The 20,615-nt window shown below is 28.2% G+C and overlaps 3 protein-coding genes across 7 annotated transcripts in view; 2 read left to right on the plus strand and 1 right to left on the minus strand.

The window, feature by feature from the left end:
• Positions 1 to 1,743: 1,743 nt before the first annotated feature.
• On the plus strand, positions 1,744 to 8,941 carry LOC115719616 (linoleate 13S-lipoxygenase 2-1, chloroplastic). 2 transcript variants are annotated; one of them, XM_061111014.1, is made up of 10 exons: positions 1,744 to 2,300; positions 2,443 to 2,455; positions 4,281 to 4,544; positions 4,991 to 5,228; positions 5,325 to 5,645; positions 6,087 to 6,172; positions 6,697 to 6,807; positions 6,910 to 7,211; positions 7,628 to 7,894; positions 8,050 to 8,941. In XM_061111014.1, the coding sequence occupies exons 1-10, from the start codon at positions 1,915 to 1,917 to the stop codon at positions 8,807 to 8,809; spliced, it is 2,748 nt and encodes a 915-aa protein (XP_060966997.1). In that variant the 5' UTR covers positions 1,744 to 1,914; the 3' UTR covers positions 8,810 to 8,941. The 2 variants fall into 2 exon arrangements, with proteins under 2 accessions (XP_060966997.1, XP_060966996.1); XM_061111013.1 differs by lacking the exons at positions 2,443 to 2,455; positions 4,281 to 4,544 and having other exon boundaries at positions 1,745 to 2,296.
• Positions 8,942 to 10,584: 1,643 nt separating this feature from the next.
• Positions 10,585 to 13,743, plus strand: LOC115719618 (pentatricopeptide repeat-containing protein At2g33680). The gene is made up of 2 exons (XM_030648722.2): positions 10,585 to 10,756; positions 11,073 to 13,743. Exon 2 carries the CDS (start codon positions 11,081 to 11,083, stop codon positions 13,349 to 13,351), a length of 2,271 nt encoding a protein of 756 aa, XP_030504582.2. The 5' UTR covers positions 10,585 to 10,756; positions 11,073 to 11,080; the 3' UTR covers positions 13,352 to 13,743.
• The window catches only part of LOC115719620 (beta-glucosidase 12), a 102,610-nt gene continuing 95,701 nt past the window's right edge, over positions 13,707 to 20,615 (minus strand). For all 4 annotated transcript variants that reach the window (XM_061111019.1, XM_061111021.1, XM_061111020.1 and 1 more), the window contains 10 exons: positions 18,828 to 18,886; positions 18,245 to 18,320; positions 17,983 to 18,148; positions 17,116 to 17,371; positions 16,354 to 16,469; positions 15,211 to 15,428; positions 14,726 to 14,757; positions 14,507 to 14,609; positions 14,095 to 14,203; positions 13,707 to 13,996 (listed from right to left, as the gene is read on the minus strand). In XM_061111019.1, coding sequence (XP_060967002.1) covers positions 13,816 to 13,996; positions 14,095 to 14,203; positions 14,507 to 14,609; positions 14,726 to 14,757; positions 15,211 to 15,428; positions 16,354 to 16,469; positions 17,116 to 17,371; positions 17,983 to 18,148; positions 18,245 to 18,320; positions 18,828 to 18,886 — 1,316 coding nt within the window. In that variant the 3' untranslated portion in view covers positions 13,707 to 13,815. The remainder of the gene's footprint in view (positions 13,997 to 14,094; positions 14,204 to 14,506; positions 14,610 to 14,725; positions 14,758 to 15,210; positions 15,429 to 16,353; positions 16,470 to 17,115; positions 17,372 to 17,982; positions 18,149 to 18,244; positions 18,321 to 18,827; positions 18,887 to 20,615) is intronic.

The following is a 20,615-nucleotide window of genomic DNA, read 5'->3' on the forward strand; positions in this document are numbered from 1 at the left end:
TCGAAAATTCTCGACAACAATTTGTATTATAACTTTGAATTCTTTACACCAAGTTCAGTCTAATTAAAATATGATCTCTGTCTACACAATTTCCCTCTCAATTCACTAAGTTTTTGTTTAGGTCGACTGCTTATTGTGCTCAAAGTGTTCTTGAGGCCCATGCTCAAAGTGTTCTTGAAGATATATTCCGACAGAGTTTCGACTAGTGTAACATGAGCAACATGTCGTCTATTTTTTTAATGAGGCAATATTTTCTAAGTTCTATTTATAGGCACAAAGGATCGTTATTAGCTTTCCTCTTTCCGTCTGTTCTAATTGGTCCACGTGGATTAATCCTCATTTGCTCATTCACGCGCTTTCCTCTTCTCGCTTTCAGAGCTCCTTAAAAACACATCTTCACAATTAGAGTAAAAGTAAAGTGAAAACATGTAAATTTTCCTAAAAGTAATACTTAAAATTTTTCAATAAATATTTATTAATATTAGCTATTGAGTAGGCCCGACCCTGATTATAGGTAAATTATGCTTGTACTTAGGACCTACTTAAGTCTATAGTCCGATTATTTTTTTTTTTAATTACACAATTTTTTTTTATTTTTTTAAAAAAATATCATATTTTTCTGTAAGAGTTTAAAAATATTTTTTTTCTTATCTTCCACTATAGCTTGCCGTTAAACGTTTAAAATGTTATATATCTCACTATTCTTTCTAGGATTAATTTTAGTGATAAATTTTTTACTTTTAGTTATAAATTTTATTGTAATTAAAAGTGAAATTTGTTATAGTATATAAATATGAGAATTCGCACATCCACTATTACTATTTCTGCACTATATATTGACAATATCTTACACAAGTCAAGTATATATCATATTTTTAATCTTTCTATTCGTGATCAATTAATCATAATGATTACAGTTGGCTTCAATAATTAATACAATACTTTTCAATCTTTCAATTTGTGACCAGTTAATCATAATGATAATAGTTGGCTTCAATGATTAATACAATAATAGGGACTCAAAAAGTAAACTTTAAATATAAAAAATAAAAATGTTCTTGTTGAAATTTAAACCCTTAACATTTATTATTATATATACTATAAGAAAACTTAACCATTATCAAAAAGCTACAACTATGTATATATAGAAATATCTTTTTTAATTATAAATATATGTTGTGATTAACTAAAATTTATATGTTGTGATTAACTAAAATCTATGTATATGTATTTTTATTTTAATTTTTTTAAGGGGCGACTACCCCTTCCCCTCTATGTGTGCCCGCCCTTGTCCTAAATTAATTTTCATTAATAATTCAACTACTTAAAATCTTTTCTTTATTTTGTGTTGTCCATGACTTTTATCATTATAATTTATGATATCTTAAAAAAAAGTTGGGATATAATTATTTTAGTTATTAAAAGTATAAAAGAAAACATCCTTACAACTAGAGTAAAAGTGATTAATGATGCCCCACCTAAAAAAAATTCAATAAATATTTATTAATATAAGCTGTTGAGCAAGTCCGGACATGTGCTTAGGATCCACCTATAATCCAGGGGTCTAAAAAAAATTGTTTCTTTTTAAAATTATACATTTTTTTTTTACTAATTTTAAAAAATACTATATTTTTCTCTAAATAAAAGTTTAAAAATATTTCTTTTTCTTATGACCCGCTAAATTTCAAGATTCCGATTAGGCCTATATATAACAGTACATCCTATACAGTAGAATTTTGTGTCTATTTCATATAGCTACTTGCTTAGATTCCTCACGTTTAAAATGTTATATATCTCACTATTCTCTCTAGGGTTAATTTTCACCTATAAAATAAACACTTCTCAACTACTCATCAATCACTTCATTCATATTCAAAAAGCTCTTCTATAATAATATAACATCAAACCCTAAAAATGTTGAAGCCCCAAGTTTTTCAAGAATCAAAGCTATCCTCATTATTCATCCATGGAGGGAACTATAATAACAATAATCTTGCTTCATTTCCAGTCTGTATAATAACATTACCAGCTTGTTATTATGAAAAAAATTATAACCACAGAAATTTTGGGAAAGTAATTAGAGCTGTTTCAAGAGATAATAATAATAAATATTATAGTAGTAGTAGTACTACTAAAGTTGTGGAAAAGTCAACAAAAGTCAAAGCTGTTGTGACTGTGAAGCCAACTGTGGGAGGTGTTTTGTCTAATATTGGTTTGAACAGAGGAGTTGATGATATTCAAGATTTGCTTGGCAAAACCCTTCTTCTTGAACTTGTTAGCTCTGAGCTCAACCCTAGTAAGTATTTTCATAATATATATATATATATATATATATATAAATATATATGTATTCATCTTACTTTTATTGTTGACTTAAACTTTAATTATTTTTGCTTGCTTAATTTCTTCTATATAAATTTTACAAGTTTTTCTTATTTTAAGAAAGAAAAAAAAAGTGTTTTTAAGTCATGTTACGTGAATTGTACGTATAATTAGTTATATTTTTGTTAATTATGTGTATTTTTAAAATTTGAGTAAAATATATATATAAAGTTTAAGAATATTAAAATTAAGTATGCTCACGATATTAAAAATAATAATATTACAAATAATATATTAATATTTATATATATTTAAGTTAATTTAAAATTAGTATAAATTCAATTAACTTAAAACAAACAATATTAATATTATATGTATATAAATTATTCTAAAATAAATAATATTAATATTTATATATATTTATAAAACTAACTCTGTTAACACCGTTAAATATTTAACGTAATATTCTTATATTTTTAAAATATTTTGTTAAACTAACAAAAAACTATTAGCTAACCACATTTTATGTATAAAATTTTTACAACACAAGAATATTAATGTATACCCACTTTAAAAAAATTAATTAATTAATTAATTAATATATAGACATATCTATAAATCATTACATTTTTGAGTGAATTACTCATGTGTATATCTGTCTTTTTAATTTGCTGACCACTCAAGACATTATTAAGGCTAAATAACTTGATATTTTATAAAAATTATTGGTTGGATTTTTTATTTAGTTAAAGGATAATTTAAATTATTTATTTTTTCAAAATAGTATAAAATAAATTATAGATTTAATTTTTTGTCAAATTAAAATTTAATAATAACCTTATTTTGAGGTAATATGACAAGAATGATTATATATTTTTGTTTTTGTTCATATTAAAAATTAGTTTTAAATTATTTATATTAAAACAAAAATAACAAAAAATTGAGTTTATAATTTATTTGTACTATTTTAAAAAATTTAAAATCTGAATAGTCATTTAATAAAACAAATTGATCCAATCTATAACTTTTACTAGGAAATAAATATTTTTATTGGCTTAAGTATTATTAGCTAGTTATATATAGAAATTTGCCTTTTTTTTTATTAATTTCTTTTTTGCTATTTTTTTTTTCTCTGTAAAGTAACTCTCATAAAGGTATCATAAATTGTATATATCACTAAAAAAATCTAGTACAGGTGTGTGGGTGAGAAAGAAAAAAGACTGTCACAATAATGTTATCTTAAAAATTAATTCATAGTACCTATTATGTGTTTTACACTTATTTTTTTTATAAGTGGTCCATTCACACATATTTGTCCTATTTTGGCTAAACTCTTCTCTCTCTCAAAATGAAGCTTTGATTAATAAAGCTAGTACCATGTGGGTTGGAGTTGTTCCCCCTTGTACGAGACAAGTGGTTCAGCTTAACTTGCCTAATCTATTGTAATGTTTGTTTGAATGAATAAATTTTATTTCAAAAAAAAAAAATGGAAAAAATAAAGGGTTTTTTATTTTTTTTAAAAAAAAAACACATCATCTAATTAATTAATATATAATTAATTAAAAAGAAAAGGTGCATGGAGCTCTATTATATATGCTTAACAATTTTAAGAATATATATTAATTAGATCATAACAATACTTTCTTACAAAAAAAATTTGTAATTAATTATAAATTATTATTTTTATATTGTCAAGGTCCGTGACTAAAATTGTTATTCACAAAAATTACAACTTGTTGTGACTAAATATATATTTAGTAACAATATTTATTGTAACTAAAATTAAATTAGTGACAATTGTATTTAAATACTATATATGTTTTAGTCACAAAATTTTTATATTGTACTAAAAGATTACGGCTAAAATTAACTTTTTTTTAGTGTTTGCATACATATATATATAATACAATTAAATTTAATATTATTAACTAAATATTATTTTTATTTTTGGTGAATAGGAAACAATTAAAGGATATGCACATAGAATTATTGGAGGAAGAGATAATATTGGAGGAGTTAAATATGAAGCAGATTTTGATGTGTCAGTTGATGATTTTGGAATGGTTGGTGCCATTCTTGTGGAGAATGAGCATCACAAGGAAATGTTCATCAATAATATTGTTCTTCATGGTTTTCCAAATGGTACTATTAATGTTACCTGTAATTCTTGGGTGCATTCTAAGTTTAACAATCCTCAAAAGAGAGTTTTCTTCACAAATAAGGTATTTTTTTTTTTATTTATTTGTACACATAATAGATATTTTATTTTAAAGTAGGGATATTACTTTTGTCTGTATCGCGGTAAAGATATTTTTTTATATATATAATTATGTATATTGTAGTTATATATATTGATGTTTTTAAAAAATTTAAAATAATTATAATATCGAAAAGAAGGTTCAAATATTCAGTTATATGTGTGTAAGAAAAACAAGCACACGTAAAATTTAATATTTGAACTTTATTTTTGACATTGTAAATTATTCATAATTTTTCGAAAATAGATAGAATGCTTACTATAACTATAATGTAGACCGTTATATAAAAAAATATGAGTTATAATATTGATTTCTTCAAATGTTGAAAATATAAATGTCCATGTCAGTATAATCATGTCTTTCATATTAATATTATATAATTAATGAATATGTATATATTCGGACTGCAGTCATATTTACCATGTGAAACCCCGAGTGGAGTAAGGAAGTTAAGAGAAGAAGATTTGAAGAATGTAAGAGGGAACGGTGAAGGAGAACGTAAGCGTTTCGAGAGAATTTATGATTACGATGTGTACAATGATCTTGGTAATCCTGATAAAAGTCATGATCTCAAAAGACCTGTTCTTGGTGGTAAAGAACGCCCTTATCCTAGGCGTTGTAGGACCGGGCGTCCTCGCACTAAAACAGGTAAACATTACATGAGTAAGCGACATACTTAAATTACACTCACCAAAATATTTTTAAGCGGAGATCACCTCACTTCTAAATATAACGATATTACAGATCCGGTGTCAGAGCAAAATAGTGCGAGCGTGTATGTCCCTAGAGATGAAGCATTCTCAGAAATAAAACAAATAACATTTTCAGCAAATACAGTGTATTCAGGGCTACATGCATTGGTACCATCTCTTCAAACAGCCTTACTTAACCCTTCACTTGGGTTCCCTTACTTTAGGGCTATAGATTCACTCTTTGATGATGGTCTTAAGCTACCTCCAACTAAAATAGAGCAAGGAATTCTTAGGAATGTTCTTCCTAGATTAATCAAGACTGTCAAGGATGCAAATGATGCCTTGCAATTTGAGATTCCAGACACTTTGGATAGTAAGTATAATTTACTAATAAACACAACTTTCTCATATAAATTATTATATATAACAATGAAATTATAGTCTCTAAAATAGAGATATTTATGTTTTACAGTGTTTGAAGATATTATAATTTCAATTTTTCTTTCATATGATGATCTATAATATAATTAAAATAGATATCTCACTTTTTTTTTTTTTTGAAAAATACTGAATAATTTACAATGTTAAAAACATAGTTGAATTATAAAATTGCATGCGTGTAAAAAATTATTATGTTTGAAACTTATTTATGAAACTTTCAATTATTTGAAATTTTTTGAAAACTAATAGAATGCTATATTATGATCTTACAATGAACACTTATTTTCAACACTACTTTAATTAATATATTTTCATATATACTAATAATATTGATTTTTAAAATTAACTTTTTTTTTCTTTCTTCTTTTATTAGGGGATAAATTCTTTTGGTTTAGGGATGAAGAATTTGGTAGGCAAACACTTGCAGGTCTCAATCCATGTTGTATACAATTAGTCAAGGTATGTTTTTCATCCATACACCAAATTCTATGTATGATGCAATAAAACAATCATAAATTAGTGGTTAATTATTATTTTTGTTAAATAAAATTTAACATATATTAAATTATGCCTCCTAAACTTTTTTGGTCGTTAAAATTTTTCCAACTATTGAGACATGGATGAAAATTTATTAAAGAAGTACATATATATATTAAAGTTCTCAAGGGACACAATTTAAAACTTATCAAAGTTCGAGGAGTACAATTTAGTACAAAGATATTTGTCACGTTAGTAAAATTAAATAAAAATTGATAAATGTACGTCTTTAAATTTAATAATCTCAAATATACAAAAAAGAATTTTTAACAGTCTAAAAATTTAGAGACAAAAATCCTAACTAACCTAAATTAATCATGTACGTATATACATCCAAGTAATTTATAATATTTTAGGTTTTCTATAAACCTATACATTCATGCACTCATAATTTATTACTAATTAAAACCTATATATATATATATAATATTTATATAAATATGCAGGAATGGCCACTAAAGAGTAAACTTGATCCAGAGATCTATGGACCAGCTGAATCAGCAATCACTGCAGAATTGATTGAGAGGGAGATCAAAGGATTCATGACTATTGATGAGGTATTAGTCATAAATTAATAACTAATTATGTTTGATAGTTATATAGCTATAAAATAATTCATAACTTTTTTTTTCTTTTATTTTCCCCACATATTATTGTAGGCCATAAATGAAAAGAAGTTGTTCATTTTAGATTACCATGATTTGCTTTTACCATATGTAAAAAAAGTAAGAGAAATCGAAGGAACAACATTATATGGATCAAGAACATTGTTTTTTCTAACTTTGGATGGAACATTAAGACCATTGGCCATTGAGTTGACTCGACCACCAATGGATGGGAAGCCACAATGGAAAGAAGTCTTCACTCCTTCTTGGCATGCCACTGCTGTTTGGCTATGGAGGTTTGCCAAAGCTCATGTACTTGCCCATGATTCTGGTTATCACCAACTTGTTAGTCACTGGTAAATATATATGATTATATATACTTAATTATTTTGTATGGTTTTATGTTATATATTTGAATGATGGTATATACGGTAGTTATTTAGGATATTCTGCAAAGTTTTGGAATATAGAAAGTTGAGTTTAAAAATAATCTATTTCACCACGTGTGTATAAAATAAAAGAGGTAGGCGTTGAACAAACTGTTTTGATCTTGTTTCCAATGTGTTAAATTATTCTGAATTTCTCGAAAGTTTATAGAATATCTTAGATTACTACAATGTACAGTGCCATATAAAAAAATTAAAATTAAAACTACTCCATTGTTGAAAATATGAAGGAGTGCATCAGTGTGCACCCATTTTTAAGAGTACACCATAAAATTTTCCAATATTATATCTTATTTCATTATTTGATTAGTTGTATATGAACACAGGCTAAGGACACATTGTGCAACCGAACCATATATAATAGCAACAAACAGACAACTCAGTGTGATGCATCCAATCTATAGATTGTTGCACCCACATTTTCGATACACAATGGAGATTAATGCCCTAGCTCGAGAAGCACTAGTCAATGCAGGAGGCATCATTGAATCTTCATTCAGTCCTGGAAAATACTCGATGGAGTTATGTGCTGATGCATATGACCAAATATGGCGATTTGACCTAGAAGCATTACCAGCTGACCTTATCAATAGGTAATATATAATGATAATATTTGTTAGAGAGTCTCATATTGCTAATTTGTAGAAATGTAATAATAAATATAAACTTTTAGGACTACTCTTCTCATTGTCAATTAATTTTGAGATGGAACTACATGCATTTTGCGATTCTAATACTAACTTTGTAGGGGAATGGCTGTGGAGGATCCGAGCGCTCCGCATGGTCTAAAGTTAACGATTGAAGACTATCCTTTTGCCAATGATGGTCTAGTTCTATGGGATATAATCAAACAATGGGTCACCGACTATGTCAACTATTATTACCCAGAGCCAACCCTAATTGAGTCTGACTTAGAGCTACAATCATGGTGGACAGAAATTAGAACTGTAGGTCATGGAGACAAAAAAGATGAGCCTTGGTGGCCAATCTTAAAGACTCCAAACGACTTAGTACAAATCATAACGACAATTGTTTGGGTAACATCGGGCCATCATGCAGCTGTAAATTTTGGACAATATACATACGCGGGATATTTTCCCAATAGGCCAACAATTGCTAGAATCAACGTGCCAACCGAGGATGCTAGCGATGAATTTTTGGAGAAATTTTGGGCTAAGCCGGAGGAAGCACTTATGCAGTGCTTTCCTTCGCAGATTCAAGCAACAACGGTGATGGCCGTGTTGGATATACTATCGAATCATTCACCAGATGAGGAGTATCTTGGGGAGAAGATAGAGCCTTCGTGGGAAGAAGATGATGTTATAAAAGCGGCTTTTGAGAGATTCCAAGGAAGGTTGAAAGAGTTGGAAGGAATTATTGATGGAAGGAACACCAATAAGGATTTGAAGAATCGGTGTGGAGTTGGGGTTGTGCCTTATCAACTTTTGAAGCCCTTTTCTGAGCCTGGTGTCACTAGTAAAGGTGTTCCTTATAGTATTTCTATTTGAGTTGCAAATGAAAATAATCATTGTAATGTAAAATGCAAATTAAAAAAGACTTAAACTAAAGTTAAATGGCATGTACATGCATGGTGATCTCTATAAAAATAAAATAAACGAAATTAATATTAATCATCAAAATCATTACTAGTGATATTTTACATTTTAGTTAATAATAGTTAAATGGCATGCACATGGTGATCTCTATAAAAATAAAAGAAACTAATATTAATTATCACACTAGTGATATTTTACATTTTGGTTAACAATTTTTTATTTTATTACTTATTAAATTAAAATACATTAGACTTGATATTTAATTATTATGCATCTTTTACATTTATTGTTCGACAGTGCTCCTTCAGACCATTTTCAATAGATGATGTATATTTTGGATTAAATTTAGTCTAAAATATACCATAAAACTATGATCAAAGAATTGCATGGTATAATTTTTCCTCATCAATAATATTAGAGGATTTAATAATAATAATAATAATAATAATAAGCAAGATGCATGATGTGTTAGTATTTCTAGAATTAAACAAGTTGGTGTTGGTGCTATTCTTAAAACTAGAATGAAGTTCCATACAGGCCCGGCCCTTGGGGATAGGCGGGCTAGGCCTGTGCCTAGGGCCCACCCAGCCCAGGGGCCCAAATTTTTTTTTTCCTCTTTTAAAATTATACATTTTTTTTTACTGATTTTGAAAAATACCACATTTTTCTAATATAAGGGCCCAAAATTTTTTTTTCTCCCTATGGCTCACTTTGTTTGAGGGCCGGCCCTGGTTCCATAAGATGGCAAATATGATGGTTAGAAGATTTATTAGGTGGGGGAGCATTTTTCAAGTCCTATTATTGAAGGTAGGATTCTTCTAATTTGGAGAAGAGTGTTTGTGCAAGTTAAATTAAGTCATTAAGAACATTCTCAATATGTCCATTGCCTTGTTAAGATGGCTAGACAACAATAAGTTTTTTATGTTACGTTTGTTTATGGTTAAATACAGTAAAAGAAAGGGTGGGTTTATGGCTTGCCCAATTTTTCCCAAAAACTTTCACTACAAAAAACTACTACTTCTAGTGATAATTTTTTAGTCACAACATAATTTTTTTGTGACTAAATGCGATTTTTAATCACAATAAAATGTTACTTGTGAGTAAATAGTATTTTGTTACAAGTTGTCACTAATTTAGTTTTAGTCACAATATGACTAAAAATATATTTAGTCACAATAAATTATAATTTTTTGTAACTAATATACCTTTAGCCACAGATTTTTTAGTCACAATATAAGAATAATAATTTATAATTAATCACAATTTTTTTATTTTTAATCACAAATTTTATTGTAACTAAAAGTAATTTTTTTTTTTATAGTAAGCTTCATTGATTATAGGAAATTTCAATGCAGTATTCAAGACATGCCATTACAAGAATTAATAGATTTGCAGGTGAATTTCAATTAACCCATCAACAAAACATTCATAATAAGATTTTTACACCATATACTAGATTGAAATTTCAAATTTTTTTCTTTTTTTACTGTAGAGCGGAATTTTTTTTTAAAAATACTGTATTATATTAAGTTTTCACTATTGTTTTACGGTTACTTTTAGTTGTCCTACCGTTGTTTTTAATTAATCTGTCTTTTCTTTTACGGTTGTTTTAGGTTGTTTTATAAAAAGACAGAATCTTTTGTAAAAAATTCCGCGTGACAGTAAAATTGTAAACTTTGACACAAAATCCAGTATTTTTGTAAAAATCCCAAAAAAATTTATTAGCCCATTTTTGTACAGGCCCAATTTATTATTTGGGCAATTGATTCTCTTCAAGTGAGTTCAATGGGAGAACACTAGGCTTCGTTGCTTTTCTCAGCTGGTATCACCGTCGCCGTCGTACTTCCGTTGTCGCTGCAACCTCTCCTGACGTCGCCATTGTTGCCGCCTCCGTCAACGGTACTTTCTTACTTTTTGTTAATTCATCTCTTCTTGGCTATTCTTAGTAAAAGTAAGAATTAGAAATGAAGTGCTCAGGTTATATATTTAAAAATCTAATTTTTCATTATTTTTATCTTTGATTACCAATCATTTCCTTCCATTACGATTTCGAAACTGAAATTCTAACTTATATATTTCAATCAGTACAATTTGTTGGCACTGCTTCGATCTTCGACTTATCATATTGGTATTTTCATGCAAATTCAAGAAACTAAAAAATTATGAGTGAATTTCTGAAAACAGAGTAACTGTCTAACATTTTTTTAAGTAACAGGTGATATCATGAGTTTATTCGAGGCTTTGGGTGTTTCTTCCCCACCTATGAATTCCTTCTTCTTCCCAAACCCAGCTCCCACCAACAAAACTAGACCAGTATCTAAGCCATCGCCAACTGTTGAGAAATCAGATAGAGATTTACAAGCCAGACTTTCAAGTTCAATTGCTGTACACAAGACTCAAAAACAAATATTAGTTGATTTTTTGCGTGATTCTGCAAATAAAAGATCTTTAGAAGCTACACGAGCTGTTCATGGTTTTGTGCTGAAGTCTGGGTTTCCAGAATCAGACTTGGTAGTCCTGTTAAATCATGTATTGCACGCTTATTCGAAATGCATGGACTTTGCCACTGCTCATCAAGTGTTTGATAAAATGTCTGAAAGAAATATATTCTCTTGGACTGCTATGATTGTTGGGTCGACTGAGAATGGGTTATTTAATGATGGGTTTGAGTTCTTTTGTGAGATGATGAATCATGGAATCTTTCCGGATAAGTTTGCGTATTCTGCAATTCTTCAGACATGTATTGGTTTGGATTGTATTGAATTGGGTAAAATGGTACATGCTCAAATTGTTGGAAGTGGCTTTTCATCTCTTACTTTTGTCAGTGTATCTCTTCTTAACATGTATGCGAAGTTGGGCTCCATTGAAGATTCATATAAGGTGTTTAGGAACATGAAAGAACATAATCAAGTCTCCTGGAATGCAATGATATCAGGATTCACGTCAAACAACCATCACTTAGAAGCGTTCCAATTTTTTCTCAAAATGAAGAATGAGGGAATTTCACCCAATGTATACACCATAATTAGTGTCTCAAAAGCTGTTGGTAAATTAGGTGATACTGACAAGGGTAAAATAGTTCAGGCTTATGCTTCTGAACTTCATTTGGATTCTAACATTAATGTGGGAACTGCTTTAATAGACATGTACTCAAAATGTAAGTCTTTGTCTGATGCAAGATCCATTTTTGACTCAAATTTCACTAGCTGTGGAATCAATACCCCTTGGAATGCAATGATATCAGGCTATTCGCAATGTGGGTACAGCCAAGAAGCTTTGAAACTATTTTTAACCATGTGCGAGAAAGGTATTTATCCAGACCTTTACACGTATTGTAGTGTGTTCAATGCAATATCTTCTGTAAAATGTACAGGTTTTGTAAGGCAAGTTCATGGAATGGTTTTGAAGTCTGGGTCAGTGTTCAAGACAAGTGTTTCCAATGCAATTGTTGATGCGTACGCTAAATGTGAGTTACTTGAAGATGTAAGGAAAGTTTTTGATAGGATGGAAGAAAGAGACATTGTGTCTTGGACAACCTTAGTAGTGGCTTATTCTCAATGCTCTGAGTATGACGAAGCACTTAAGACCTTCTCAAAAATGAGGGAAGATGGGTTTATACCCAATCAGTTTACTTTTTCTACCGTGCTTGATGTAAGTGCTAGTCTTTCTTTGCTTGATTATGGAAGACAAGTTCATGGTCTTTTATGTAAGGCTGGCCTGGATTCTGATAAGTGTACAGAAAGTGCTCTCATTGACATGTATTCCAAATGTGGCTTCATAACCGAGGCAAGAATGATTTTCGAGAGGATTCCCAACCCTGATATTGTTACATGGACTGCTATAATATCAAGTTATGCTCAACATGGTCTTGTGGAAGATGCTCTGCTACTCTTTAAAAGAATGGAGCAAATGGGCGTAAAGGCAAATGCTGTTACCTTATTGTGCATCCTGTTTGCTTGTAGCCACAGGGGTATGGTGGAAGAAGGTTTACTTTACTTTCAACGAATGAAGGAATGTTATGATTTGGTACCAAAGATGGAACATTATGCTTGTATTGTTGATCTCTTTGGTCGTGTCGGTCGCCTTGCTGATGCTATTGACTTCATAGAAAAGATGCCTATTGAGCCCAATGAAATGATCTGGCAGACCTTGTTGGGAGCATGTAGGGTCCATGGAAATGTTGAGTTGGGGAAGATAGCTGCTGACAAAATTCTTTCAATTAGGCCAGAGTATTCAGCTACTTATGTTCTTCTTTCCAACACTTATATGGAGGCAGGGAGTTACGAAAATGGAATTAGTTTAAGACATATGATGAAAGACCGAGGCATAAGAAAAGAAGCGGGATGTAGTTGGATTTCTGTCAAAGGCGAGATCCACAAATTTTATGCAGGAGATCAACTACATCAACAAAAGGACCATGTATATGCTAAGTTGGAGGAGTTAAGGATGACAATCAATTCAATGAATTATGTTCCAGATTTGAGCTACGAATAGTAACTGAAGTTGGACAAAAACTTGAGTTACTTGGCGGAATTAAGATTGGCAAAAAGACTTGCGGGGAGGTCGGAGCCCTGACCTGATGGGGCGGCTATGAGACTTGCAGAGGGTGTATTCCGCCAAAGAAGTTATTGATTCTGATTTGGACGATGTAGTCGAGTATATTCGTTCAACAAATACACCATAGGTACAGTATCACTAGAGATGAAATAATGGATAGATGTATAAAGAAAAATGAAAAATTATATGTTTGTTCATTTTTTGGCAAGCTGGAGATGAAATAAAGATTATTTTGTACAGATTAGAAAAAATATGAAGCACAGGCTTTGTAGGCTGTTAAAAGTTTGGTTGATTTATAATAAAAGCTCTTCTCTTATTGATCAAAAAAACTATAATAATAATATATATTTGTCACTATTTATTACAATATATATGGTGGTGACTAGTTAATATTAATGTGATTAATATTTCTTCTTCTTCACAAGAAAATTCTTAAACCAATGTGCTGAGAGTTTGGGGTATCTTTTTTGATGATCTTTGTAATCAACAAAGTTAATCCCAAACCGAACTGTGTAACCTGAAATCCATTCATAGTTGTCAAGTAATGACCATGCAAAATATCCCTTCACTTTGACTCCATCCCTACACACAATTAAATTCATAATAAATTTAATTTTACTCAAAAAGAATATATTAATTAATTAATTATATAAAATATAATTATAGAGATAATTAATTACTTGATGGCCTTTTTGAGGTAACTAAGATGTTTGAAGTAATAATCAACTCTTTGCTTGTCGTTGAGGGCTTCTTCTAGAGATAACTTGGGATTATTGAACTCATCAATGCCTATAGGTAATCAATTAATTAATTATATATACTACAAAAAATATTATTTTTATTTACAACAAAATTTATGACAAAATAAAAAAAAAAATATATGATTGTAAGGTTCGTAATTAAAGATATTATTAGTCACAAAAGTTACAATTTGTTGTGACTAAATGTGTTTTTAATTATAATATTTGTTGGGACTAAAAATCATATTTAGTCACAAAAAATTTACCTTGTCACTATTGTTAGGTTTTTTTTTTTTCTAGTGATAATTCAAAATATTAATTTATTTAATTATATATATGAATAATTACTTACCATTCTCAGTGATGTAAATGAGTGGATTGTTGTATTTTTGTTTGGTGTACTGTAAAATGTTATAAATTCCTAGTGGGTAAACTCTGAGCCAAGGTGAAGCAGCCTGTAAATAAATCATATGATATATATATTATTATCATGTATATAGAAAGTGTGAAAAATTGTATTTCATTTAATTTAATTTAATGAACATTAATAATTAATTGTACATACACACACCTTTGGACCAATGGAGACACCATTTCGCTCAGCTGTCACATATAAGATATCATAACATAAAATTAAATTCACATTAAATAGTATGTTTGTTTATTAATAGTATATAGTTAGATTCGATTAGGTTAGTTATAACTATACTATATAGAGGAGTGTAATTATGTCTTGTATAATGTGTTCCCATTCTTATATACTTCTCTCCTATTCAAACTCGCTAGTCATTTAAAATTGAGAAATGCCAAAAAAAAAAAAAAAAAAAAAGTGTCACGTGGCTCGAAATGAAACTCATGATCGAGATGTGTAGCATTTTTTTTTTTTTTACAAAATATAAGTAGCACTAGTATTTAAAAAATTTACATTTTATATTTTCCAATACATTTGATTTTACTTTGGAGAAAAGAAGATTAATTTACAATTTTCTTTATCAAATTAGGGTCAATATTTGTGTAATAGCTAGGGTAGTGACTATACATATATGAAGTACTTACTTGTAACATTAGTTCTTGAGTCGGTGTTATAGCTTGGTAAGGAGTTATTGGGCAAATGAGCATAGGCTGCATAACTAGTTGTGTAGTAATTTAAGCCAACAAAGTCAAATGATCCTTTCACAACTTTGGCTTCTTCTTTTGTGAACTTTGGTAGTCTCTTTCCCACTAGTACTTTCATACTATGTGGATACTCACCATTTCCCAAGGGTTCCATGCACCTACAAATTAATTAATATGTGAGATATAATTTCCCAAGGATTTCTTAATTAATATATATTTTTAATTAGAGCATTGTTATTAGATATTTTATGGTACCCAACATTATACCGAAATAACATGTTACAAGTAGATAGCAATTTCTTATATTATAATTTATTAAATGAAAGTATGTGAGATCTAATATTAATTTATACCAATAACAATGCACCATAAAACGTTTCTTAACATTTCTCTATTAATAATTAGGGTTCTCCTTATAGTTTTTCAAAAATCTCTTCTTAGAGAAAATTATTAAAACTCGTTTCTATCAAAAAAAGATCTTTTTAGAATTAAAAGTTGAAATAAACTAGTTACACAACTACCAACACAAATATTTTTTAGAACTTCAAAAACCTAAAAATAACTTTTAAAACTCCAGCCAACTAAAAGTTATATATATTTATACAGTAGAACCTCTATTTAAGAATACTCTATTCAAGAATAACCTCTAATTTGTTATAAAAAAATCAAGTCCCAATTTGGGCCAATTATAAATAAGAATAACCTCTAAATTGTAATTAGTTATACATTTTTTAAGTTCCTTATTAACAAAGTATACCTCTATATAAGAATAATTACATCTTAATAAAATATATACATATGTTTTGTAAATTTATTTACATAAAATTAATAATTTTATTCCAAATTGTAATATATATATTACCATTATATTTATTCTAAAATAATTCTATTATAATATAGTATTAATAATTATTTATTGTTATTATTATTACATTGATATTTTTTAGTATTTTAATTTTTCTTTTCTAGTATAACTCTATTTAGTTATAATCTCTCAAATAGAATATAATATTCTTGGTCGCAAATCTATTCTTGGATAGTGGTTCTACTGTATAATCATAGTATGATATAGTAATAATGTACCATCCAAAAACGAAATCAAGGGCTCGTTTTGCAGCATTTAGGTTGTGCTTTGCGTTAGAATACGGCTCATACCAGGGCGCCACCAATGATATTCCAATCACGCCTTTTTGAGATGCCTGCATAATTAGGGGCGAAGGCAGAAAAAGATTGTGATTAGGGACTAATATGCAAAAATAAAATTTAAGAGGAGCCATTAAATAAATTTTTAAATAAAAAAAATTACAAAATATAACTTAAAAAATTAAAAAATACATAACATATAATAAAGGCTAATTAAGATTTTTGCCTCCTGAACTTTGACATGTACCAAATCATGCCTCCTTGAACTTTTAAGGTCATTGAAAATGCCCCTGAACTATTGAGATTGTTGGATTTAAGGATTTTTTTTTCTAATTTTAGTAAAAAAGTCTAACATGAATGAAAATTCAGGAGACATAATTTAGTACATATCAAAGTTCGAAGGGCATGATTTGGTAGATATCAAAGTCTGGAGAATATGGTTTAGTACATAAACAATCATTGAAATAGTAAAATTGAATAAAATTAGACAAAAGTCCTTAAATCCAAAAATCTCAATAGTTCAAGGGGCGTTTTCAATGGCCTTAAAAGTTGAGGGAATATGATTTGGTACATGTCAAAATTTAGGGGCAAAAATCCTAATTAGCCTATAATAAAATTAGCTATAGGTTATAGTTAATAATCTTATTATTTGAAAAAATAAAATCTAAAAAATGAGTAATTAAGAAAATAAAAAAGACTTACTTGATATTTATCTCGATATAATTTGACTGCGATAGCATGAGATATAAGTTGATGATGAATCACCAAATATGGCTCAGTTCCCGAGTCTCCGCCCGTGCAATTGAGCTTTTGCCAGACAGAGCATCGACCTGGGGCTGCATACCCAGTTGCATAACCCCCAACAGCGTATGACCATGGCTCGTTTAATGTTATCCAATGCTTCACTCTGTCCCCAAATTCTTTAAAACAAAGTTCTGCATACTCTTTAAAATGCTCACTGAAAATACATAAAATATAAATTCACATTATTTTTGTATATTTTATTCTGCTCCCACTAGAATGAAACTCTTGATTCATCATTGTGTGCACATATCTTTATATTAATTATTAGAGTTTACACCCTAAATATATTTAAATTTAACTCTTAGTTACAATAAATATTTAAATATAATTTTTTACGATAATAATTAATTATTAGAGTTTACGGCGTAAATATACCTAAGTTTAACTCCTGGTTTTAGATAAATACTTAAGTCTAATTAATTTTTTATAGTAATAATACCTAAGTTATGTTTCTGGAACTTTCGTAAATTTTTAACCGTTAAGTGACAAGTTAATGACTACATGACAGTCCATAATAGATATAGATTATCAAATTTTTTATTTTTTTTATTTAAATATATCAATAGAAAAACAACACGTAGATATTGACTTGACACTTAATTTCTGAATACTTACAGAAATTTAAAAAATATAACTTTAATATTATTACAATAAAAATAAAACTTAACTATTTATCGGTAATTGAAAGTACTTGCTTAGATATATATTTACGTGGTAAATTACTTTAATTATTATTAAAAAATAATATTATATGAGATGACTTACACAATGTGAGGACTTAAAAAACCACCATACTCTTCTTCTAAAGCTTGTGGAGTATCCCAATGGAAGAGAGTAACAAAGGGCTTCAATCCTTTGGCTATGAGTTCATCAATGAGATCATTGTAATACTTTATTCCTTTCTTGTTCACACCACCACTCACTTTCCCATCTAATTAATCAAATTCATTTAATTATAATTAATCATACATATATTTATTAATTAATTAATTAATTAATAATACACGTAAACGTAATACGTACGTACTTGGTAACAATCTTGACCATGAGATTGAAAATCTATACGCATCCAAATTCATCTCCTTCATAATTCCCACATCCTCCTATAAATATAGATATAGATATTTTTAAATAATTATTTTATATATTTTTCGAAAATTATAATGTAAGTATCACTTTAGATTCTCTATTTTGAAAAGATTATAAATTAAACCATTTACTTTAATAATAAATTATAAATTAGACTTTGTATTTTATAAAATGATACTAAATAAATAGTACCTTAAATTAATTTTCTGTCAAGATAAAATTCAATAATAATATGACAAAACTGATTACATTTACTGTATCTGTTTATGTATGGAATTATCTTCAAGTTAGTTATATTAAAAAAAATTATCGAAAATTAAGCTCAGGATCTTATTTATACTATTTTAAAAAATACATAGGATCTATTTTATTTTTTAACAAAATTAACGTTAAATTAGTAATTTTTACAAAATACAAAATTTAAAGTAACATACATTAATATAAAAAATTAATTAATAACATTTCTCATAATAAAAAATTAATAACATTTAATTTTTAATATATATACATAATTTTTCTACCTTGTATCGATGGTATTCATCATTTGCCACATCTCCATTACTGCGGTCCGTTACTTTTCCTGTGCAATTTAATTATCACATATAAAAATGTTAATTAAAGAAAATTTTTATTGGATACTATTACTAGTAGTGTCGTATTTTTTTGGATGTGTCGTTTTGTAATTGATTAGCGATATATTTTAAAAATTATTATATTAAAGGGATTCGATATTTAAGTAATTTACTTAGATTAAATTATACGAGACTCGATATTTAGTTGGACTAATAGCAGTATTGATACGTAAAAGGGTGTTAGGCGTCACTGGTACCGTTTAGTATTTATCTTAATATAATATGAAGAGAATTACTAAAAGGCATCATTGGTGTCTAGCACCCTCCTCGATATCATAATACTATTGGTGTACAATTAAGTATCACATCTTTTATAACTTATTTTTTTTTTTTAGAGAATATATCGCTAACGAGAAATGCTAAAGGGCACCAGTGGTGCTTAGCACCTTCCTATGTGTCAATATCGCTATTGGTCCAACTAAGTATCAGGTCCCATATAATTTAATATAATAGCTTTTAGAGAGTATCGCTAACTAATCTCGCAACACGATATGTCGAGAAGGTGCTAGGCACCACTAGTGCTTAATAGTAATGCTCTATCGCTAACCAATTATATAAGATGCTATCTATGAAAAATATTTGGTGCCTAATAACAATGCTCAAATATAAAAATGTAACTGCACATATAAAAGGATTTCATAAAAGAGAAATGCTAATTACAACCTCCTATTACAACCTCTTAGTCAACCTTTACGTCCGAAATCACATGCCGAAATATTTTTTTTCATAGCAGTATTCGTTATAATTACAATATCATTCCTGTAAATTTTTGAAAAATTTCGAAAAGTTTACAGTACCGAAAACAGAGTTCTTGATATTCCAGTTTACCACGCGCATTCAAAAAACTTCAAATGTATTTTTGGCACTGTAAACTATTCGAAAATTTTTAAAAATTTACAGGGATGATGTTGTAAGCATAACGAATACCCCTGTAAAAAAAAATATTCTGATATGTATTTTCAGGGATAAAAAATTAACTAAAAGATTATAATAAGAAATTGACGGTAGCACTTCTCTTCATAAAAATTGACAGAGAAAACAAAAGAAACTTCATTGGAAATATAAATTATTTGGTTTGTAACTGCATGAGATGGATTAATTAAGAGTAATTAAGTAATTAAGAGCATTAATTATCTGAACTGTCAATTATATGTAACGCACTAGCACATATTTCTATGTTACTCTTTCTCTCCATTATAATTTTAAATTTTTTACCTTATGCTATATACTGCCAAAAAATTACAATGCTGGAAAGGAAAAAGAATATTGCCTAAATTATAATAGGAACTATTACGTTATAAATTATTTATATATTTTTTTTTATAAATTATCCTATTTTTTCAGTATATATTATTGTTATTTTATATTATTTGTCCATTTTAATTTTTTTTAATAATTTATAGCATTAAAAATATTTTAACAAATATTGTAAATAATTTAAATAACTGCATTTTATATAATTATATGGAAAATTTTTAAGATAACAAAAGTGATAAAGTGTGTTTGAACAACTTTTAAAGGGTGTCAATTAAGTCCAACTCATTTTAATAAATAATTTGTTTTGAATGTATATAAGTAATTTTAATTAAAAAAAAGTTATATTTTGTGTTGTCATTATTATATATCTAAACTTTCCAAATAGCCATTCATTAAAAAAAAAAAAAATAATAAATAGCC

Source organism: Cannabis sativa, chromosome 2 (assembly GCF_029168945.1).
Source record: "Cannabis sativa cultivar Pink pepper isolate KNU-18-1 chromosome 2, ASM2916894v1, whole genome shotgun sequence".
Classification (NCBI taxonomy): domain Eukaryota; kingdom Viridiplantae; phylum Streptophyta; class Magnoliopsida; order Rosales; family Cannabaceae; genus Cannabis; species Cannabis sativa.

Coding starts and splice junctions, on each gene's coding strand:
- LOC115719618 (XM_030648722.2), top strand. CDS start 11,081: ATGAGTTTATTCGAGGCTTTGGGTGTTTCTTCCCCACCTATGAATTCC.
- LOC115719616 (XM_061111014.1), top strand. CDS start 1,915: ATGTTGAAGCCCCAAGTTTTTCAAGAATCAAAGCTATCCTCATTATTC. Junction 5,229..5,324: donor GCGTCCTCGCACTAAAACAG/GTAAACATTACA, acceptor ACGATATTACAG/ATCCGGTGTCAGAGCAAAAT. Junction 7,212..7,627: donor CACCAACTTGTTAGTCACTG/GTAAATATATAT, acceptor ATATGAACACAG/GCTAAGGACACATTGTGCAA.